Here is a 24,628-nt window from a genome sequence, read left to right on the forward strand (position 1 = left end):
TGAAAGACCATTCCTGAGTAGTAAATTTCACTAATTCGAAGAGAGCTTTACCAATTTGACCCTGCCCGTTGAAAATATAAAATGAATTTTTGTCTTCATTATTGGAGATTTATCATTGTTCTTACCCAAGGAAAGGCTTTTTGCACATTTAGAAGTAAAATGTTCCTGGTCACTGGGTCCTAACTCTAAATGAAGTTTGCCTAGACTGAGTGGTAACAGTCTCCTGCTACATAATGTATACATTGTCCAGTATATTAGGTCACTTGCAGAAAATAAATTTTAAATTTGGACTTTCAACCCTCTGATATTTCAATGACTTGAAAGGTTAAACTACCCCTATGGAAGAAGTGCTTCCGTATTTTTGTAATTCTAAGCGTTAAGATCAATGTTTTACAGAAATATAAATGTCTGTGAGAAGACAACTGGTAAATATGAAATAGAGCTATATAGGAATAAAAGACCACAAAACAGTCACGGCATGATTGTTGTCTACTTTGACCAAGAGGTTTGGGTGTTATATATGAATTGGCCTAATAGAGGATTTTCAAGGTCTTTCATAGTAATAGAAACATTATAGTTTCATGGCTTGCACAATTTGCTAGATGTTTTTATTTTAATTTTTTTATTCATTATTTTTTTACAAGACAACATGTTGTGTCCCACAATTTGCTAGATGTTGAGCGTGAAAGTAACCATAGCCACACACACACACACACACACACAGGATAATACTCAAAAGTCGGCTGCAGACGGAACCTTCCTGTTGGGGATCTTTTGCCGGAGGGACCGGAAAGGGGTGGGATCCGGTCCCACGAAGTCGCGATGTGGGGAGGCGGCAAACTGAGCTACTCCGGGGCTCGTTTTTTAGGAGTGCTTGTGCCTGGGTGGAGGAGTTCACAAACCAAGTGTCCTGGTTTAACCTCCTTGGCTGGTGAGTGTGTGTACGGAGGTCCCTAGCACGCAGTTCACCGTGGAGCTGGCGGTTCTGCGCAGGCGCGGGGGAGGCTGGTGGGTTGTGGTCTCGGCTTGGCCAAGAGTCAGCGGAAACCTGCGGCGTGGCTCCTGTCCCTTGTGTTCTCAGTTGAATACCCGGCCTGGACTACCGTCCTCTCCTCCGCAAGAAGCCAGGAAAAAGAGCTGAGAACTAGTGATCCTGGCCGGGGAGAGTGCAGGCCGCGAGCAGCCGCCAGGTACCCAGCGACTTGTCCCATTTTGGTGGAGCTGCTTGCCCCAGGAGCTGGCGACCCCGCTCTGTGTATCCCTGAGTCTCAAGGTCATGCTTTGTTCCTTTGCCAGGGCGGGAAAGATATGCGTCTTTCATAGTTATTCATGGCTTGGTATCTGTATTTTGTTTGCACTTATCTTGCTTTTTTCAGAAAGAATTTAAGGCAGCTATACTACTTTTGGATTGATAGGTTAATTCAGCAGACTATTTGCAAATAAGATCAAGAAAGTAATGCATTGCACTTGGTGCTTGTAGACGACAGTCTGATTTTCGAACGCCCAGTATTAACCAGAAAGCTAAGTTTATCCTTTACATGAAACTCATTTAGCAAATACTGTATGCCAGGCACAGTTATGGTCAATGGAAATTTAAAAATGAATGATACCTCAAGGATTTCTTTAAAAAAATGTCAGGATAGAACTAAGATCAGGATATAATGAGCATGCTCAAGGGAAAAGAATGATTTTTTAAAAAAGGATATAATGAGCAAAAGAGAACTCTTAACAGCCCACCTATAGAGTTTATTAGTTAATACTCATGTAGTGAAAAATAGTACAGCCAATAAAAATGATTTAAATATTTTTGTATCTACATGGGAAAATAATTAGGTTATAGTGTTAAGTAAGATGCAATCAGTATGTGTTATGAACTTGGAGATACAGATGGAGATATAAAGAGAATAGAGCTAGACCAAAATTTTAGTGGTGATTGCCTGTGGTGGAGTAGGTGATTTTCTATCATTTTATCATTCTTTATATACTTTTCTTTTTCTGAACTTTTTTTGGTAAACATGTATGTCTTTTTAAATCAGAAATTTAGAAAAGATACAATAAAATTATTTCCAAATGTTGAGGAGTAAGCATAGAGGGAGCATCTAATACGTTTGGGATCAGGAAAACTTCTTGAAAGAAGTAGATAAAGAAATGTCTTAAAGGAGTTGGCCAGTTTTAGAAACAGCTGGAGAGGCCAAAGGACCAGCTTGAGAATCTGTGAGAAAGTTTGTAGGAAATTGCAGGGTTCTTTGGAAAGTAAAGTGTGTGGATGGAGGACAGAAGATAAGAGCAGGAGTGGCAAGGGGTGAGACAAGAGATCTTTTGGGCCATTACAAGTTCATAAAAGGCCATGTATACCTTCAGAGGTTGACTTTATCCTGAGGACTGGAAATTACTAAAAGAACATGATCAAACCTAAAATATGTTTAAGGAATAACACATGGCAGCTGTGTAGAAATTGTTTTGGAGGCAGGCAAGTGTAGGTTTAGGGAAGCCTTAGAGTAATCCAGACAATAAATGATAATTGCTGGAAATAAGGTGTTGTCAGGGTAAAGATCTATTGCCTCTCTTGTTCATTGTCAACATGATAGGTGCTGAATAAATGACTTTTGAATAAATTAAATGAAAAAAAAATGTTTCCCATTCCTTTAAAATTTCAGATACTGCTGGGTGTGGTGGGTCACACCTGTAATCCCAGCTACTCTGGAGGTTGAGTTGGGATGATCACTTGAGGCCAGGAGTTCAAGACCTCCTGGGGCAATATAGTGTGACACCCCTTCTCTAAAAAAGAATAAAAAGTTAAAAATCTCAAATACCAGGATGAACATAGATTCAAGGTAGAGAAGGAATTGGTAGAATTCTGGGTTTAAAAATTGTTTTTTTCCATTTTATTTGAATAGTATACAAGAATATAATGTGCAAAATTTAGGGGCAACATCACAAAGAAGTATAATGAAATCAGTTTTACAGCTGTGATTCCTTACCACTTGGTAAGATGAAAAGCCATGATTGTAGCTCAGAGCAAAAGCAGCTGTATTGCTGTGTATTTGCTCTAATTTTAGACAGTTGAATGAAAAGTAAAGTGCAAGTGTTGCACTTCAATAAGCGCAGAGTCTGCCCCCACCATAAAGATATATTGACAGAATATATTTAAGATACGTGTCCAAGGAGACATAGAACACAAAAGTTAAAAAATACAATCATGTCAACTGTTACATGTCAATGGTTACAACACCATTACAGTGACTACATCCCAATGCCATTAACTAACTTTATCTTGGCCTGGGCTAGGTCTCCATTGGAAATAATGGATGGCTGCTGCCACCTGGTGCATAAAATCAACATGTCATGGGAACTGAAGCAGGTGGCTCTTACACTGGGACACTGACACCAGCCACCTGCCACATGTTCTGGTAGCCCCTTGGCACTGGCCACACTAAGATTGCCTGAGTTTGGCACAGATGCTGAGCCATGTGGTGATTGCTTCAGGAGAGGCCTAGTTCCAGCTTCTGCTTCATTCCATCTTGTGTACAATACAGATTAGTAAGCAGTAAGGAGCCAATGTATAACAGCAGTTACATATTTTTTACTTCCCCTTTTATACAATTTAAAATAAAACATGGATACACTTCTTTCTACTGTACTTTAGCACCACAGGATATCAGTTTTCAAGCCTGTATTACCTGATAGACATATATGAAGTTTGGAAGAAAAATAAGGCAATTTGGTTTACAGTGTTGATAGTTTTAGCTTAATGCTCTAATGGAGAAAGCAAAACCTCACTCATTATTAAATCATTTCAAGACTCAATGCTATAGGTGTCATATGGTCACACGAATTCAGGACAAATACTGAGACCTTAGTCGTCTTAAGTCTTTCCATCAAGAGTTAATGTTTATGCAAATACAGACTTAAGAACATAAACATCCTAGTTTAATGTTGTGAGCCTGAGTTGGTTCTTTTCCTTTTGCAACAGTCAGGATTTAAATGTTTGTGTTCTTCAGCCAAAGCCTTTGCTTCTAATGGGTACATTTTTCTCTCTTCATTCTTCATTTTCTTCCACCTGTCACCCAGGATCACACTTATGGCTCTGTTATCTTCCCTTGAATACATCTGAGTGTATTCAACTATGTATTTTTTTGGCAAAAAACATGAAGATATTCATTGGTCTTTAGCACTTACTAAGAAAAGTGACACAGTCCCTGAGCTGTGGGTTTTTGACAGCTTTAGCACATAAAGAATTCAAAGAGAGCTGTGATGATCCAGGTGAGCCACAGATTTTACTGAATCCAGATTTTGCAAAATCTTGACCACCAGGTCCTCCACAAGACAAAGATGCATGACATGATGAGTCATATACTTAACATATAAACTGCAGAAGAATCCATAGGTGTGTAGTCACAGCTTTTTTATATGTATCAAAATCATCTGAATCATCAAAATTAACGGCATCAGGGTGTCCAGGAGGTAGACATGCATCTCCAATATGAATTTCATAACATGGAATGCCATGCTATACCACAGTCAAGTGTGGATAAAATGATGACCACCCTTTATTTTTAACATAGAAAGGGTGGTCCAGCTTTCACTATACAGTAAGTAAACCATTTTCTACTGTACCAGGATCAAAAGGCACCTTCAGTACTCACTCACCAAATGGTACACTTTCTTCATGTGATAACTTTAGACCATGAGAACCATAGCCCTTGCCAGTGCTCATTTGAAGATCTTCCTCATCACAGCTTTCAGCTCTAGCAAAATCTTCAATATCCTGCCATTCCTTATTGCTTCCCATCAAAAAAGTGCCAGTCAGAAGGCCAGGAATTGCACCATCTCAAATCATCATCATCTGATTGGCAGAACATGCAGAAAGTGCCAGATTCTGACTCACGCTTTGCCCTTTCATGTCTTACTGGTGTTTCCTCCTTCCAGTGGTGATGAGGGAAGGCTGGCTCACTCTTTGAAGAAGAGGGCACTGGTGAAGGGCATGCATAGGAATGTAAACCTTTGCTAGTAGCTATGATGTGTACAGGAGATGATCTGTTGTATTAAATAAAATGAACACTGCATAAGTGGACTTTGTGGACTAGTGATGATATTTGCTAATTCTGTTAGCCAATCTACATCATTTTTACAGTAAGTATTTTCTGATATGTCTGAGGTGTTTTGGTTCCAAGATAATCTTAGATATTCCTGATGTGAAACATGTGAACTTAGCTGGTACATGGCAGATTGGGTAGGATCACTCTGAACAGCCTGAAGTTCAGGAAGGTCATCAGACTCCATGTGCTCATCACAGAAGTTACATCCAGAGGAGGATGACAAATTCTCGTTATACTGCAGTGACTCCAATGAATCATTCATTCCTCAAGCTCTCTTGTCCATTAGTGGCAGGAGTTTCTGTTCTGCATTAGGCATCCGATTTCACTTCCCACACCATGCACCATGTTATGGTGCTCCAAATTCCCAATTTATCTCTGTAGGCCACCTGTCTCCAGCTTCCTTTGCAAGGGTTCTCAGAAAAGAAAAAAGTAGTAGTATCAATGCAGACTCCTTATTTATTAATAGTAACTCCTGTCACAGAGTGCCAGCAGCCCAGGTGCTGGCCCCCCTGGCCATGACAGCACCTCCAACAGCTCATGTACCTCCTCTGACTGGACTAATGTCAGCCTTCCCCATGCACATTGCTGCTCCTGCTGCCGCTTTTACTCCTGGGACATGCCCAGCTATTTTTTTTTTTTTTTTAACTTTTTATAGAGACAGGGTCTCTCTATGTTGCCCAGGTTTATCTAGAAGCCCTGGCCTGAAGTGATCCTCCCACTGCAACCTTCCAAAGTGCTGGGATTACAGGTGTGAGCCTCCATGCCTGGACCCAGGAACTTTTTTTTACAATTCCTTTGAATTTTCTACATATACAATAGGGACAGTTTAATTTCTTCCTTTCCATTCTGTATGCTTTTTACTTCCTTTTCTTATCTTATTGCCCTGATAGGACTTTTGGTACTATGTTGAATGAGTGTTGAGAATGGAAATGCTTACCTTGTTTCTGATTTTAGGGGGAAAGCACTTAGTCCTTCACCATTAAGTACTATATGAACCATACGGTTTTTATAGATGCTTTGTAAAATAATTTCCCTTCTATTCTTACGTTGCTAAGAGGTTTTGATTATAGTGGGTATGGATCATGTTAAATGCTTTGTTTTCAACAATCAGTATGATTATATGGTTTTTCTTCTTTTGATTGTTAATATGGTCAATTATATTGATTGGTGTTCTAATATTGAACTAGTGTTGCATACCTGGAATAAATCCTACTTGGTTGTGTTATATTATTCTTTTTAATATATTGCTGAATTCTATTTGCTAATATGTGTTGAGAATTTTTTTTTGTCTGTTAATGAGAGAAATTGGTCCATATTCTTCTCTGCTGTACTGTCTTTGGTTTTTGTATCAGAGTAATGTTGGCTTTATAAAATGGGTTGGGATGCCAGGCATGGTGGCTCACACCTCTAATACCAGCCTTTTGGGAAGCTGAGGCCGAAGGATCACTTGAGCCCAGGAGTTTGAGGCTGTAGTCAACTATGATCACTGTACTCCACCCTGGGCAACAACCCTATCTCCAAAAACAAAAAAAAAAGTGGGTTGGGAAGTATTCGTTACTTAACCTTCTATTTTATGGAAGAGGTTGGGTAGAATTGGTTTTTATTTCTTCTTTAAGTATCTAGTAGAATTCACAAATGAAGCCTTCTGCGCCTGGAGATTTATTTTTCAGAAGGCTTTTAGTTATTAATTCAATTTCTTTAGTAGTTATAGACAATTTGGGTTATTTCATGTTGTATGAATTTTGATAGTTTATGGTTTTTATGGAATTAGTCCATTTTGTCTGAGTTAGAGAATTTCTATGTGTGTAGTTGTTTGTAGTATTCCCTTATTCCCTTTTAATGTCTGTCAGGTCTGCAGTGATATCCCTTCTTTAATTCCTGATATTGGTAATTTAGGTCTTCCCTGTCTTTATTAGCCTTGCTAGAGGTTTATCACTTTTATTCATCTTTTCAATTAATTAAATTTAGGTCTGAATTATTTTCTCTGGTTTTGTTTTGTTTTCAATGTCATTGATTTCTTTTGTTTTTCCTAACACAAAAAAAGAGTAGAATATATATTTTACAACATTTTAAAAAATTTTTCTTTTTAGAGAATACATTTTCACATTAGATTTACACAGTGGGAAAATAACAATCTATTACTTATATTATAGTTTGATATTTGTCGACAGATTATTAAAGAACAAGTAAAACACATTTGAGGATTAAGTCTCAGTTTAGAATTTGTAATATTTTGATACATCTATAAGGACCTACATCATTTAAGGACCTACTCCTTAAATGAAATTTCTCTATATTCAGAAGCTAATCTCATTGATTTCTGTTTTTATCTTTAATATTTTCTGCTTTATGCTTGTTTTGTGTTTATTTTGTTCTCCTTTTTCTAGTTCTTGAGGTAGAAACTTAGATTATTGATTTCAGACCTTTCTTGTTTTCCAGTGACTATTTAGTGCTATAAATTGCCCTCTAAGTATTGTTTTACCTATATCCACATATTTTTATATATTGTATTTTTTTTTTCATTTAGTTCAGTGTTTTGTTTTGTTTTGTTTTATATTTCCCTGAGATGTTGTCTTTGACTTATGGATTGTTTAGAAGTGTATGGTTTAATTTCCAAGTGTTTTGTTTTATGTTATTTTTCTATTATTTATTTCTAGTTTGTTTCTGTTACTGTCAAAAACATACTTTGTATGATCTCACTTAAAGTTGTGAAGATGAGGTTTATCTTTAGTCATGCTCCATGCATGCTTGAAAGAATATATATTCTATTGTTGGTTGGGTGGAGTGTTTGATAAATTTCAAGTAGATTTTATTGGTCGGTGGTGGTGTTCAGTTCTTTTGTAGTCTTGCTGATTTTCTATCTAATGGTTCTATCAATTACTGAGAGAGGGATGTTGAAGTCCCCAACTACAGTTGCTGATGTGTTTATTCCTCCTTTCAGTTCTGTCAATTTTTGCTTCATGTGTTTTGAAATCCAGTGTTTGGTGCATACACATTTAGGATTGCTTTGTCTCCTTGGTGGAGTGTTCCTTTTATCATGATATAATGTCCCTCTTTATTTCTGGTAACTTTCTTTGCTCCAAAGTCTACTATGTCTAAATGTTTATTAAACTGAGTATTCTGCAGCAGAGCAACTGGTTCATAAAGCAGGTCCCATATATAAGTTTGAACATAAGACTTTTCGAATGCTTATTTTAGGATGTTATATATACACACATTTTTCCCCCATAAAGGGTATTGAAAAAGCATATGTAAAGCATATGTAAAAATTGTAAACCATATGTAAAAATCCATTACATATAGCTAACGTGGAATTGACAGAATTTGAACTAGCTTTGACAATTAGTTTCTTTTCTATTTATAGTAGAGACAGGGTCTTGCTCAGGCTGGTTTCGAACTCCTGACCTCAAGCAATCCGCCCACCTCGGCCTCCCAGAGTGCTAGGATTACAGGCGTGAGCCACCAGTGCCTGGCCACAACTTACATTTGAATATCATTCTTTGTAATTTTTTTCAGCATAATATGAATGCAAAAACTAATAGCATGAAAGCTTATATATGTGCATTACTTGTTTTTGCTAATTATAATTTCAGAAATGTCTGGGTTAGAATTAGATGACAGAATGTAAGACCTTTATTTTATTTTTAAAGTTAAATCCAAAATTAAGTAAAAAAAAAACCAAAACACCTTTGCTTATCAATTGCAATGTAACATAAGATTACTGTATAAAATTTCTTCAATTACATGTATATCAGGGATTCTTACTGTACAACGCTTTTCTCTAGACATTAATTTTCTTTTCAGTTTATTCAAAGAATCAGCTCAATTGGTCTCTGGAAATTAAACCAGGAGTTTTCAATGAATATAGAACCATGTGGTTCAAATCCTATAGGACAGCCTTTTCCTGTTTGAATAGAATGAAAAGTTACAGGTGAGTTTATTTATTATTGTAGCAAATAGTTATATAATTATATGCAATAGTTTAGTATTGATTATGTTTAATAAACCCAGTTAGTATGTAATAGCTCATGTGGTTTGATTAAAGTAGCTTTTATTTATGTAAATATTCATAACTAATTTATTTCTAACAATTTTTAAATTTGGAAAATTTCAAGCCCACAGAAAAGGTGATAGAGTAATACAGTATGCAACCAGTACAAAACCTTCATCCAGATTCAGAGATAGCTTTTATTTTTAATATAAGACTGTATTACTTGGAAAAGTATTTTTACTTTCCCATAGTATTCTTATGATGACACAAATAGTGCAGTGCTTAAAATCATAAATGATTTAGGTTTAACATACATATGATAAGGTGGATAAGTATACGCTCTTGGTAGTAAAATTGAACCAAAGTAGTGTCTTTTTGTATGTTATAAACCAATTTCTAATCTTGTGAAAAATATTGCATAGCATTAATTAAGACTTGAGCTCTAAGTGCATGCTCCCACTTCTTGTAAATGAGCTTTGAGATTGGGTGTATATGAAATCATTCTTAGTCAAATGAGCAACCACCTACTGTTATCTATTTTAAATGAGTCTTTAATTACTGAGGCATGGAAAAGAAGGCTAATATTCCTAAGATAATGTTAAAGAATAGTTGAATCTTAAAAGAATACAAAGTAATGAATATAGAATATACTCTCCATATTAGCCAAGAAAAATGTAGTAAAAATTTGAATGGCATTACCTTTTTTCTAACTTAACATCCTTCTTATCTTTTACCCAAGAAGACCTTTGGAGGATTTTCCTATACTATATGATGACTTGGAACTCAGTGTAGTGTCTATTTAACCCCTTAGTCTCTATTGGATCTCATTTGATTAAAAAAATTTTTTTAGGCAAATTATATACTTTTCGGGGGTTTTTCTTTGAGATTATTCATTTGACAATTGTTTCCTGAGCACCAACTATGTTCCAGGAACTGTACTAGTCACTAGGAATAAAATGGTAGGCAAGACAGTCCATGCCTTGCCTTCATAGTGCTTGTGGTCTAGTAGGGAGACAGACATGATCAAATAATCACACAGCCCATGAAGAAGTATAAAGTGATACAGGATTTAAAATAGCAGAATATGACCCAGTTTTGAGGATCAGAGAAGACTTCTTAGATAATATTCCATTTGGCCAGGTGCAATGGCTCACACCTATACTAATCCTAGCACTTTGGGAGTTCAAGTGGGAGGATTGTTTGAGCCCAGGAGTTTGAGACCAACCTGGGCAATAGTGAGACCCCATTTCTACAAAAAAAAAAAATTTTTTTTTAATTAGCCTGGCATGGTGGTGTGCACCTGTAGTCCTAACTACTTGATAGACCAAGGTGAGAAGATCACTTAAGCTCAGGAGTTTGAGGTTGCAGTGAGCTTGTGATCGTGCCACCGCACTCTAGCCTGGGTGACAGAGCGAGACACTGTCAAAAAACAAACAACAGCAAAAAAACAAAACAAAAAAACCCCACTGAATTTAAACTAAGATCTGAAGGACGAAAAGGCATGAATTAGGTGTTTGTGGAAGAATGTTTCAGGCAGAGGGAACAACATATACAAAGTGCCTGAGAAAAGAGCAAGCATGGCCAGTTCAAAGAAAAGAAGAAAGAAGGCTAGAGTGAGAAGGATGAGGAAAGTAGTAGGAAGTGAGTTTGGAAAGAGAGGAAACTAGGGACAGAATAATTCAGAGCTTTGTAAGTCATGCTAAGGATTTTGGTCTTTTGTTCTAATGGCACTGGGAAGCCATGAAAGCATTTTATGCAGGAAAGTAACATGACGATATTTGTATTTTGGAACAATGCATCTGAATGCATCATGGAGAACAGATTAGAAGGGTTTGATGTAGGAAGCAGCCAGTCTAATTAGAAAGCTAGGACAATAGTTCAGGCAAGAGATAATGGAAGCTTGGACTAGGATATAGTAGTAGAAATGGAGTGAAGAAGATGGAGGCACCTGGGTTCTAATCCTGGCTCCACCATTTACTTAATTTCTCTAAGCCTCTCTTTTCTTATCTATAAAGTAGGGATAATAATAGTAGCCCCCCTGTAGAGTTGTTGGAAGGATTAAATGAGATGATATATGTGGAGTTCTTAAACAGTGCCTGGCATTTAGTAAGCACTCAGTAAATTGTAATTATTAATATTATTAGATGTGACCCAGAGAGCCAAGTTTTATAAAGTCTAATTTTGAGTTGAAACTTACTTCAAAAGCAAATGAGTTTTATTTCATTTGTGAATATATGTGTTTATAAGCAGTGTGATTATAAGAAAACTTAGTTTTAAAGCATCAAAATCGAGAAATATATGTATTTAAAATCTAATAAATTAAATATCTTTATACATAATATGTCCCATGTTACATTTTTTTAAACAACAGTATTTGTTTGCCTCTTTGTTTTCATCTCTTAGGTCCCCTTGGACAAGACTGTACAGCACTTCACAAAACACTGTGGACAGCAATGAGGTCAAAACCTTCCTGGCCCTGGCTCACAAATGGTGGGATGAGCAAGGAGTATACGCGCCTCTTCATTCTATGAATGATCTGAGGGTGCCATTTATTAGGTAACATTCCAGAAACTCTAAGTCTTTTAAAATGTAACTTTCATCTTTTGCATTCATTTTTTCTCGTGGATTACACCTAGGTTCAAAATGCTGAATTTTAAGTTTGCTTTGAAAATTAGGGAGAGTCTCTTCAGTGTCCACTGTTTGAAACCATTCATTTTAATAACATTACCCAAGGTCTAGGCTGCTTTCATAACTTAACTTGAAGCATTTTTGGGATATTACAAAGTTAATTAGAATTAAATCCTTGTGAAAGGAAACTAGGGTCCTATGGCACCAAGGCTATTTTATAGCTACTGACCTGCAGTGGCCTTGTTGACTTTTAAGCGTTCTGGTAAAGGGCATACTGCTGAGATTGTTTGAGTCAACAAATATTTTTTGAGAATTTACCTTGTACTCAAGAGCTAGACTGTAAAAGATACTAAGATGAATGAAACATAATCCATGTGCTTCAGGAATTTATAGGTTGCTGTGGGAAATAGATAAAGGCAAGAGTTCATTGGTCTTACCTTTAAGAAATTGTTCATTTGTTCGTTTATTTATTCATCAAACATTTTGAGCAGCCAATATGGGCAAGGCAGTGTAGTTGATACAGAATATCAGACTCAGACTCTGCCCTCCCTGATTGATTGTTGCTATTATAGTTCATCCAGAATCAGTGTAGCAAAAAGGGAAATATTGGCATATTTTTAATACCACTGAATTTATGGATTGCTGAACCACTAACGCAGAGAAAAACAGGAATGTTGTTCTATTACACTAGAACACTGGTTCTCAAAGTGTAGGCCTTGCACCAGTGACATCAGTATCACCTAGGAACTCATTAGAAATGCACATTATCAGATGAAGGGATAAAAAGAATGTGGTACATATACACAATGGAATATTATTCATCCATAAAACAGAATGAAATCTTGTCATTTGCAACCCATGGATGGAAGGGGAGAACATTATGTTAAGTTAAATAAGCCAAGCACAGAAAGACAAATTCTGCATGTCCTCACTAATATGTGGAAGCTAAAAATTAAAGCAGTTGCTTTCATGAAGATAGAGAATGATGGTTACCAGAGGCTAAGAAGGGTAGTGGGAATAGGAGGATAAAGTGGAGGTGGTTAATGGGTGCAAAAAATATAGTTGGTTAGAATGCTCAATATCTAATAGCACAACAAAGTAACTATAGTCAACAATAAGTTGACTAAAAGAGTGGAACTGGAATGTTCCTAACACAAAAAAGTGATAAATGCTTGAGGTCATGGATACTCCAATTTTCCTGATTTGGTTATTACACATAGTATGTCTGAATCAAAACCTCACATGTACCCTGTAAAATATATACAATAGTTATGTACCCATAATAATTTAAAATAAAAATTTTAAAAAAGAAAGGCAAATTATCATGTAAACTAAAAATAAAAGCCTAAGGCTCCGCCTGCTCCCACCCAACTTCTGAACAGACCCCCTCTTAGTGAAGAGGACCCTGGATAAACCTTAAAATTGAGTTCCTAGCCATGAAGAGAAGAGAGGTAAGAGAAGAGAGGTTGGACATTCTTCTTTATACTCCCTCCCTTTTGGAGTTGAGACACGACAACTAACCAGCACTAATGTTAAAATAGAGATCATAAGACTGGCAAAACAAACTTTTATCCCAATAAGATACTGAATTCCAAATAGGACCTAAGGCCATGCAAGGCAAAGGTTAAGTCATGCCTACAGGCCATCACTTTGCTTAAGTTTGAGTCAGTATATTGTGGCTTGCTCTATGAATAGCAGTCTTCCTTATATGTGAGCAGTTATAGGAAGTCAAGCTAGGAAACAATGGCTGGTTAACTTTTAGCTATGTCTATACTTCTATAGATATCAGACTTTTACCACAGTTCTTGCCTTGTGGCTACTTTAATATAGATGGTTTCATTACTGTGATTATCTTAGAATTAAGTTTACTTGATTTAGATACTTGTTTACATGTTCATACATGAAAACACCACTAACAGAAAATTAAAAGATACCCAATTCAGAAGGGAATATAAACAAATTCGGAAAATGTAGGTCTCCCATCTGCTTTTTCTAAACCCTGTAAAATAACCTATTTGTTACTGACATGAAATGGGTCTAGCAAGTACCGACAACATAGCCAATAGGGGTCTCAGGTGTCATGATATCTCAAGCAAATAAAATTAGGTTAATCTAAATTAGATTATTTTGAACTTTTTTCTTTATATTTTACTAAAGCAGTAATTAAGTTATAATTACTATTAGATTATTTCGGAGCGTACTCAGCCTCCTGCTTTCGATGTTGAAAATGTCTTATAAATTAAATGTAAGTCATTTAATGCTGAGAATAAAAGATCTGTTTATCAAAAAATCTATAATTCATTTAAAATGGGAGTTAATATTTCCTCAAAAATTGTATACTTTTAAGATTTTTCATCGATAAAATTAATCATTTGTTTTTATATGTTTTGATTTTTTTTAAAAAAAGAGACAATCTTTTGAAAACAGTTGCTAATCACCAGCCAGGAAAACCTTTGTCTGGGATGAAGATTCTTGATGTTGGCTGTGGTGGTGGATTGTTAACTGAAGTAAGTGACTTATAGCTTTCCTGCCATTTTTAACTGGGGGAAAAAAAATTAAGAGATGGGCTTGTGCCTCATTTATCCTTTCAACAAATAATATTATTCACTTAAAAAAGAGAAATGCATAATGTTGATTTTAATCTTTTCATGACTACAGATATAACACTTTTTTAAAAAAATAAAAATTTTAGAAAATTATAAGATTTCTTTTTAAATAAAAATGGGGCATGGGTTATTCAAATAACCTTGAAAATTTTGTGATCTCCTCTGTCCCAAGAAATGAGGCAATAATCCACCGGTTTAAATACATGGATAGGCTGTCCTTTTGCCCTTGTTTCAACAACAGACCTAACAGTTTCTCCTGCTCGTAGGGCTCTTCCCTTCCTAGGCGCTTTAGCATACTTGGCAGAGTAGTCATTCTTCTGTGAAGACTGTGTGCGTTAGCTTATGGTGAAGTCATGCCTTGAAGCTCTATTTTGTATTCCTCTGTCAACACAGGAGTTTTTTTTTTCAATACTGCGTCATAATTTCATCTTTGAAAGATATTTTAAGCAACAGTATGGGGTACAAATGTAAGCTAAGATTCAGTGGGACGTGGGACCATCAAGGTCCACACCTCAACCAAGTTGACAGAGAGGCGAAGAAGCCTTCGATACACAAGTTCCCACATGCACAAAACTTGTATTCTTTACCTGATACTGGGCTAATTTCTTTTGACATCAATTATAAAATTTCAGAAAACTTAAAACGTGTAAATACATCCCCCAGAGTCAAGGCTATGTGGTGTACAAATTGTAAATGAGCAAGATTTTACCATGTGTGTTTTATAATCTGCTCTGTGTGTTACTGTAGATTCTTACATCTCTAAAGTAATGTGATTTATACTTTTAGTTTATTGACTAACCTGTTTAATATAAACACTATGCAAGTTTTTATTAAAATTAAGCCTATGTTTAAAAACTTGGGCATATCATTAGAAGTGACCAAATATAAAAACAGGGAATAATTAATTATAAAGAATCATTTCTAGTTAGTCACAGAAAAAAAACTGTTGAGAAAAAAGTTGTTCTTTAGAAAATCTGACTATTTCAGAAATGATTGCTGAGTTTTTCCAATGGCATGTGACATTTATTGTACTTTAAATATGTTAATACTGTACAATATGCATGTAAATGTACCTACAGCATATAAACAAAACCTTTTTCACTGTTATCAAGTGGTTTTCGTTTTTTGAATTTTTTTTTTTTTTTTTTGAGATAGGGTCTCACTCTGTTGCCCAGGCTGGAGTACAGTGGCATGATCATGGCTCACTGCAGTCTTGAATACCAGGGCTCATGTCATCCTCCTGTCTCAGCTTCCCAAGTAGTTGGGACTACAGGTGTGCACCACCACACCCAGCTCATTTTTTAAAATATGTTTTTATGTAGAGATGGGTTCTCACTATGTTGCCCAAGCCATCCTCCCACCTCAGCCTCCCAAAGCTCTGGGATTACAGGTTTGAACCACCACACCCAGCCTCAAATGGTTCTCTCTGTTTTTGTTGTTGTTTTGATTGTTCTCGCTTTTAAACTTTTGAGTATGGAAAATTTCAAATGTATACAAACTAGAGAAAATGGTACATGAATTTCCACGCACCCATAAATGTTCACCAGTAATTATCACCTCATGGTTAATCTTTTTTATTTTTGTTATTTGTTGTTTTTTTCCTTTTTGATAAGCTTTTTATTGTTAATGTGTTCTGTTTTCTTCCTGAGAATAACAGTTTTTTTATGCCCTTAGCCTCTAGGGCGGCTTGGGGCTTCAGTTGTTGGAATTGATCCTGTGGATGAGAACATTAAAACAGCACAGTGCCATAAATCATTTGATCCAGTCCTGGATCAGAGGATAGAGTACAGAGCATGTTCTCTTGAAGAGATTGTGGAAGACACTGCAGAAACATTTGATGCCGTTGTAGCTTCTGAAGTTGTAGAACATGTGCTTGATCTAGAAACATTTTTACAGTGCTGCTGTCAAGTGTTAAAAGTAAGACTTACGGATATCACTTCTTGGGTTTTTTTCTTCTGAGGGTGTGTATGTATCCATCATCGTAATAAAATATTCCACAATACGTTAACAGTCCAGCAGGAAGGTATAACAAAAAAGAAACCAAGAGGCCAATATTAGGGGACAGCATCTCTACTGAAGATCACTCCTGCCCCTCCGCTTGCCCTCGATACCAGGGTTTTCCAGTGTCCTATTAGTAACTTGATGTCCAGAGGTCTTAAAAAATGTTGGTTCTGAGCATTGAAAAACCATACATTTATAGCAGTATTTTTCCATTGGTACAGTCTAGATTAAATACTTAATAGACATTGAAGGACAATTACCAAGAAAATGATATGGATTAATAGTTAAAAATCAATAGAAACAATTATTAGCCTAAATTTATTTAAATAGCATAAGTAATTCTGTATGTGACACATGTATAACAGTTTTCAGCTTATGAAAGAATACTTCATACATTTGATCTTACCTACAACTAAGTGAAGAAGGAAAGGATTATTATCACCTCCTTTGACCTATGAGGATTCAGGATTTGTGAGATGTCAAAGATCACTGTACCTTTACGTCAAAAGTCACTACGCTCTTAACTAAGGCTTAAGACTAGATCATTTGATTCTAAGTCTAGTTCTTCCCATTACTTATGCTTATACAGTATAATTTACCACAGACTTACTAGTCCTCTGAATGTAGTTCTAATTTTCTTTTAATAAATATCGCTATAGTAATATTATTACTATATTGAATCTGTTGTTTATATATTCAGGAGGTAACAACCTAAGGTCAAAAGCTAAAGGAATGAAATACTTAGCTCTTATCTAAGTAGAGCTTTTAATTTTACTTTTATGTATTTATTTTTTGAAATAGGGTTTTACTTTGTCCCCCAGGCTAGAGTGCAGTGGCATGATCATAGCTTACTGCAACCTCCAACTCCCAGGCTCAAGGGATCCTCCTGGCTCAGCCTCCTGAGCATCTAGGACTACAGGAATGCGCCACCACACCCAGCTCATTTAAGAAAATTTTTTGTAGAGACAAAAAATTTTGTCTCGTTATGTTGCCCAAGCTGGTTTGGAACTCCTGGCCTCAAGCATTCCTTCTGCCTCGGCTTCACAAAGTGCTGGGATTACTGGAGTGAGCGACTGTGCCTGGCTAAATAGAGCTTTTTAAAACAATTTTAAGTAATTTTAAACTTATAGAAGAGTTGTGCCTTTTACCCTTATGTTAACATTTCACATCATAGAGGTAGGAACTAGGATGAGTGAAGTGAGTCACCCAGGGCAGAAAATTGCAGGAGACAGTCCCTCTTAGATGCCAACCCTGTACCTGCTCAGCCTGAAAGGGGTTGCCTATTTCCATTCTGTGCCCTAGGAACCTCACCTTTCTCAACCTAGTCCTAGCCTTGTACATATCCCCTGGTACAGTTCTCAAAACTAAGAGGTTAGCATTGGCATTATACTTAATAACTGTACTACAAAGCTTTTTATTTTTATTTATTTTTTTTTAGAGCTTTTTAAATTTCACTAATTTTTTGCTAGCATCATTTTTCTGTTACAGGATCCAATCCAGGCTAACAGGTATTTAGTTGCTATGTTTCCTTGGTCTCCTTCAATATGTGACAGTTTCTCGGTGTTTTCTCCTAAATGGAGTTTTATTAGGCTTGTCTCTTATTTTCCAAGTAAAACTCCTAAATTATTAGTTTTTGTATGGTGTGTCAGTCCGTATGTATACATGGAGGTTCTTTGACACATATGAAGAATGCTGGCATTGTGATTTTAAAACTAAATTTTACTTTAATGGAAAATAGAAAGCCTATATTAAAAAAAAAAAAAAGATCATTTGCTTACCACCATTTCCATAGAGTAGGATTTGGTAGAAGACAGATTAGATATTCATAAGTGATTCTTAATAAAATATTTTAGAATACCAGAGTTTTACAGAGAAAAGCCAGAATGTGTGATGATATAGTATATAATATTTCTGTTTTTAATTTAAGGGCACACTCCAATATTTCGGGGCTTCCTTTTTTCTTTTTGGTTCAGGGTGGTATTTGAGATATATTATCTATTTCTCGTCCACTTCTTTCTCTCTTTCTCTGTGTCTATGGTAATATGATTGTTTTGGAGGGAATCTTTGGCATTGTTATCAGGCTAATGAGAATGTATAGAAGAAGGAGGGAATATTAATGTTCTTGCTGTTTGTGTGACTAAACATAGGAGACATCATAAATTGTAGTCACTAAAACATGGCAGACTTAAGGTCCCATAAATGGTTTGCATTTATCTAAGTGCTTATCTTGATATCTTTATGTTCTTTATACAAATGAAATCAAAACCAAAGCAAAAACTTTCAAACTTTAATTGTTGATGCTTTTGTCAGAAAACACTTATTGACAGTGCTCCCTGCCCAAGATGTATAGCTCTGTATCTTACCAAACAAGTTAGACAGGCTCAGCACTTGAAGAGAAAACCATGCTGACATAGGTAAGGACGTGAATGTGGACATGTGACAAGGAAAAACAGCCTGATCTCATTTCCATATTTTTATTATAAAGCATTTGATATGTACAAAAGAATATGTATGATATAAGTCATAGTAATTATGATTTTAAGAGTTGTAAGTACTGTTGTATAAACTTAGTGAGTGCATCTGAAATGCCTTTAATAATGAATTTCCCAAGAGAAAACAATACTGTTTTGGTAAATTATATTTTATTCATACTTAGATATCTTAACTACACTTAAAATATTTGAGAGGAAGGAGGAGGAAGCCAAGCTTAAATGTTACACACATAACCTTTAAATTCTTCTTCTATACAATTTTACTTCCTCTAGCCCGGTGGCTCTTTATTCATTACTACAATCAACAAAACACAACTGTCCTATGCCTTGGGAATTGTTTTTTCAGAGCAAATTGCCGGTATTGTACCAAAAGGTACTCATACTTGGGAGAAGTTTGTTTCACCTGAAAAACTAGAGAGCATTCTAGAACCAAGTAAGTATTAAGAGTATTTTTTCCAGTTTTCAAGGCCTGAGTGAACTTTTAATGCACCTATAATTTATTAATCATACAACCTAGCACTTAATTAAATAGGCCACTATTTTTTTGGATGCTGTGTTTTTCTCCTAAACTAGGTCATAAACTCCTTAAAGTCGGTTAAGTAGTAGATACCACTTCTCTCTCACCTGTAGTAGCACCTAACCCAGGGCCAAGCAAGTAACAGATGATCAATGAATACTTTCTGGCTATTTAGTTCTCACTTGTTTCAGGATGAGGTACAACAATGTCTATTATTTATATATCCTCAATTTGCCCTATTAAGCTGTGCTTGTAGCAGCTTACCTTATATACTCTTTTTCCTGATTCTTCTACACTCAGATATATTTTGAACTTCCAAGTCACTTTTTATGTATTTTATTTAACTTGCAGCATACCTTATATTGTGGTTATTTTGGTGTTTTTTCATCTTTTTATGGCCTGTAAGCTCCTTGAAGGGAAAACTCTATGTCTACTTTTTATACTCTCTATACTGCCTAACTTTGCTTTATACATGGCACTCAACTTGTGTGTTGAATTCCTGTCAAGTATAGTGTTTGTCAAATCATTTATTTGGCATTTGGTATTCCTGTTGAATACTTAGACTCCTGTGTTTCTCATGCTTTTGGTCCTAGAAGAGTCTATCAATAAACTTGATTTTACTTTTCAGTCTATAGCAATGTAGTAAGTTCTAAAGATTTTTGTGAATAACTTTGTTGAAAATAGAGTAGAAAAATATTTTAAAGATGCTTTATGGGGACAATCTCTTATTGGCAGGTATTTTCTAATAACAGCTAATATTTACTGAGTACTTACCAAATTCCAAGCACTGTGCTCCTTTACATACATAGCTCATCTAATTCTAACAGCTCTATGATATATGTTCCGTACATGTGGGAAAACTGAGATTTAGAAAGGTTGAATGACTTGCTCCACACACCATCTAATAGGTGCCAGATCTGGGATTTGAATACAGGCAGTCTGCTTTAGAGTATGTGTTCTAATCTGCAGTAAAGTGTGATTCATACATGGTTGCAAAGTATTTTTGCCCCTTACGTTAGAAATCCCTTTTTAATATGGAAAGTTGCATGAGACTCTTGGCACTTGGAAGGTAAATATTTATTAAATCTACTCTTTCTGATATTTTTTTCAGATGGTCTGTCAGTTCAAACTGTGGCAGGAATGCTTTATAACCCCTTCTCAGGTCACTGGCATTGGAGTGAAAATACCAGCCTTAACTATGCAGCTCATGCCGTGAAATCCACAGTACAGGAACACACAGTGCCTGCTGAATTTGTTTTAAAGGAGGAAACAGAAGAGCTCCAAGCTAATGCCTACACCAGCCCAGGCATGCATGAAGAGCTGAAGAAATAAATCGTTTCTAGGGACTATAGTAATATGGCTTGAAAGTCTGATGTTTATAAGTATAAAAAGTATGTAATTTATCCATTAAGAGAGAATCATGAAGAAAGGGTCAATAAAAAGGGCTAAAACCTGAACAAAAGTTTTTATTGTTTCATCTAATAGCTATTTTCAAGGGATTTTGTGGATAAAAAGTTTTATCAAGGTTTTACATGATCTGGGAGTTTAAGTTCCTCAGCCTTTGTTATATAAATAGAATATGCATATTCATTTTATCTTATAGATTAGATATATATTTCTTTCCCACATGTATTCACATACATATATGCTGTCATTTGCTTTAATTTTAGGGAGTCTGTATCATCTATGTTCTACTTTATTTGGTTTTAGTTAAAGGCAGCTATTTTATTGAAACCTTAAAATCTGTACCCCCATAATATGCTGAAATAAAAAAAAAGGCAGTTATGCTTCTGACTGATGAAAACCAAATATAGTTTTGATTCACTTATATTTGAGAAGATAAAATATATTTTTTCCTTTGTTGGAAAGCAAATGAGTTGTTAAATATGTGCTGGATTTGGATTCAAACATTAAAATCAAGACGTTCAGATTATATTGGACATGCTTCTGTATATAGTTCCTTAAAAGTTTTATGGTGCTTTTTTTCTTGGTAGAAATAATTTTTTAAAAACTCAGTTTCAAAATTCAGTTACAGGCCGGGCGCGGTGGCTCACGCCTGTAATCCCAGCACTCTGGGAGGCCGAGGCGGGAGGATTGCTCGAGGTCAGGAGTTCGAAACCAGCCTGAGCAAGAGCGAGACCCCGTCTCTACTATAAATAGAAAGAAATTAATTGGCCAACTAATATATATAGAAAAAAATTAGCCGGGCATGGTGGTGCATGCCTGTAGTCCCAGCTACTCGGGAGGCTGAGGCAGCAGAATCGCTTGAGGCCAGGAGTGTGAGGTTGCTGTGAGCTAGGCTGACGCCACTGCACTCACTCTAGCCTGGGCAACAAAGCGAGACTCTGTCTCAAAAAAAAAAAAAAAAAAAAAAAAATCAGTTACAGGGCCAGGCACAGTGGCTCACAGATGTAATCTCAGCACTTTGGGAGGCCAAGGCAGGAGGATAACTTGAAGCCAGGAGTTCAAGACCTGCCTGGACAATATAGCAAGACCCTATCTCTACAAAAAATTTAAAAAACAAAATAAAATAAAAATTCAGTTATGGAAATTTCCCTTTTCAGTTAACATTTTTTATAATTAAAAGGGCTACCTTGAAATATGTTTTTATGCCTCTTGAAGTACATGAGTCTCTGGATTTTTCTGAAAGTCCACATGTTGTATAAGGACACACTTGAGGGGTATTGGCAACATAGATGGAAAGCATGTGGTTCACGTAGAAGGTCAACTTTTTCTGTCTAGACTTTTTCACTTTTCAGCTCATATGTTTTCTGTATTCCATTGTCAATGTCTGTTGGATTGTGCAAGCATCTTAGCTTATCATTTGTTCACAGTGGCATTTTAGGGGAAGAAACTGAAATTTAAAGAATTAGAAAATAAATTTTAACTTTAGCTGCTAATAAATAATTAGGGAACTAAAAATTAGGAGTTCCCATTTGCCATCATTTAAAAGTTTGATTTTTAGTCTGAATTCTAATAGTTTTCTTGGTAAAAGAAAGCTTACTCTGTTAGAAGAAAAAGTGTTGATATTAAAGATTAATGTAAGAAACACGTAATGGAACTGATTAAAAGGCAGTCCCCCCAATAAAATGCATTTATTTTAGAAAGAGATATCTTTCACAACTATTAAATGTATACATTGTTAACTATTAGAAATTCGGGATGATTTAGTAATAACTATGTTTGTTGTTTTACTTGACTTTCTATGGAATGAAAAGATGAAAATCTCTTGCTTCTGTGTATAATCTAATTTGATCTTATAGGCCAATTTCAACCATATTCCAGGAGAAATAGGCTCAAAAAGACACTACAATTTTTCTAAAACATTTTTTTGTAAAATGAGGATTGTCCAGCTGAAAAATTCTAATTTTGAGAACTACTTCTTTTTGAAAACCAGTATTATTGTAAAGACTCTAATCTGCAAAACTTCCCCCAGGAACTCTAGGTGCATAAGAGTCCCCTGCAAGAAATAATAATGGAAACTGTAGGGTTTGATAGGCCAATAAGAGACTAAATCTGTCTTAAGAAAAAGAACAAGACTGGAGAGAGCAGGAAGGTGAATTTGCTTGGGATCTTGGTTTAAGGTCAGAGGAACAACTCTAGGAAGCTGAAAGATGACATAGACCACTTAGTCTTCATCAAGGGAGTCAGATTGGGGCTACTAATTATAAAAACTCTAGACCATTTAAGGTTGGCTCAAAGAGCTATGATCACTAGGAAAGCAAAATGTTCAGCACTCGGAGGTAGCAATGAATGATGGTAGGAAGGGTCACAGCAAGGCAGGTAGTGACAAGAAAGAAAGTGGTGTAGCTTTTTCCAAAACATCCATAAGGAACAATAGGAGCCAGCACCCAGCACACATGCAAAACTTCTATAAAACCTGGAGAAGCCTTCTCAAAGGAAGATTCCAGAAACTAGCAATAGCAATGAATAAAATCAATAAAATAAACATTGCTATATTTGTGTGTTCTATATTTTTCCTCAAGGTAAAACATCACCAAAAAATTGGCTTTAATTCTTTTATTTTATAAGTTTACATGAGGCACTAGAATGTCATCACAGTGTCTGTCCCTTAAATTATGCCAGAGTGTTCACAAATGAAAATGTCAGTATCACTACAACTGTGATCTTAGGAAACTTCCTATTTTGGATGATAATGTTAGGATTTGGAAGTCAGTAGTATCATTTGGATACTAAGGTTGAACATTGTATTCGACTGGTTATGATTTGTTAACAAAGTTATTTTATAGTTAAGTTTAAGACTGACTCCACAAAGAGTCATTCTTTGTAACTGTAGTGCTTTAGGGAATTTGCCAAAGATGTTCCTTTCATTCCAGTTGATTCCATAGTGGATAATTAGAAAACTTACAGAGCAAAGTATGTCCTCTCTTTCCCCTCCCTAATTCACCCAAACATGTCAAAAGGGGTGTCCTTATCTTACTCTCTCACTTCTCAGCTCACTCTGATCTGCTTCCTCTATCATTGTTTCATTGAAATAATTCTCCCCAAAGTCAAAAATAACTTCCAAAAAACTATACTCAAAGGACATTCATGACTGTTGCTTGAAACAGGACTATTGTATTTATCTAAGGGTGGTTTTCATCTCTCTAAACTTATTAATGGAATTCACTAAGAGTAAAACTGTCCCCTTTCCTCCATATACTTATTTATTTACATCTACATGGACTCATGGATATTTATTATCTTTGATGGGTTTAATTGATTCCTATCATTTTTGTTACTCAAATTGTCCCAGATTTGGCCATTGGAACCTCTTCTGTGTCCTTTCATGTCCCCATGAGCACTTTTTGAGCACTTCCTTACTTTCTGCCACCACAAGATGCTCCAGGCTTAGCTCATATTTTTCCTGATCCAGTCCTAGAATTCAAGAAGCCCCAATTCCTTTTCCTTTACCAAGATCTCAGCACTAAGGATTCTCATAACTACCGGGGTGTCATTGTTTCTAGGCCCTCTCAGCAGACAGCTAGGAAATATATGAATGCATACACACGCACACGTCTATATTTATTTCTGTGACTGTGTGTGTGTGTGTGATGTGTGTGTAATCCTGCTGATACCTCTGATTGCAGTCCAACACCACAGGGTGTATTCCAACATTCTTCCTTTCTTTATTTGTAACCTTTTCTTTGACAATGAGAAATCTAGGTCTCATTATCCACAATGTATTTATTTGCTCAATCCTAGAATACTCCTAAAGTAGTTTCAAAATTGCTAACCCGTAACCCTTTGAAAACAAATTTACTTTAGCATTAGGATATATAGTTAAAATACTG

At 35.8% G+C, this 24,628-nt stretch overlaps 1 protein-coding gene and 1 pseudogene across 3 annotated transcripts; one reads left to right on the top strand and one right to left on the bottom strand.

Annotated features, from left to right (window-relative positions):
• Positions 1–546: 546 nt before the first annotated feature.
• Positions 547–22,625, top strand: COQ3 (coenzyme Q3, methyltransferase). Of its 3 annotated transcripts, none has more exons than XM_020287062.2 (7): positions 547–931; positions 8,904–9,030; positions 11,494–11,646; positions 14,126–14,225; positions 15,999–16,241; positions 19,091–19,250; positions 20,446–22,625. In XM_020287062.2, the coding sequence occupies exons 1-7, from the start codon at positions 823–825 to the stop codon at positions 20,664–20,666; spliced, it is 1,113 nt and encodes a 370-aa protein (XP_020142651.1). In that variant the 5' UTR covers positions 547–822; the 3' UTR covers positions 20,667–22,625. The 3 variants fall into 3 exon arrangements, with proteins under 3 accessions (XP_020142651.1, XP_020142652.1, XP_075859217.1); XM_020287063.2 differs by lacking the exon at positions 547–931 and adding an exon at positions 979–1,190; XM_076003102.1 differs by lacking the exon at positions 547–931 and adding an exon at positions 1,169–1,273.
• On the bottom strand, positions 3,931–5,450 carry LOC105856876 (HMG box-containing protein 1 pseudogene; annotated as a pseudogene).
• Positions 22,626–24,628: the final 2,003 nt, after the last annotated feature.

The sequence above is a fragment of the Microcebus murinus genome, chromosome 5 (assembly GCF_040939455.1).
Source record: "Microcebus murinus isolate Inina chromosome 5, M.murinus_Inina_mat1.0, whole genome shotgun sequence".
Lineage (NCBI taxonomy): Eukaryota > Metazoa > Chordata > Mammalia > Primates > Cheirogaleidae > Microcebus > Microcebus murinus.

Bases quoted from the DNA above. Each gene is read 5' to 3' on its own strand.
- COQ3 (XM_020287062.2), top strand. From the start codon at position 823: ATGTGGGGAGGCGGCAAACTGAGCTACTCCGGGGCTCGTTTTTTAGGA. The intron at 9,031-11,493 runs GTGAGTTTATTT...TTCATCTCTTAG, and splicing joins AATAGAATGAAAAGTTACAG to GTCCCCTTGGACAAGACTGT. The intron at 14,226-15,998 runs GTAAGTGACTTA...TTATGCCCTTAG, and splicing joins GTGGTGGATTGTTAACTGAA to CCTCTAGGGCGGCTTGGGGC.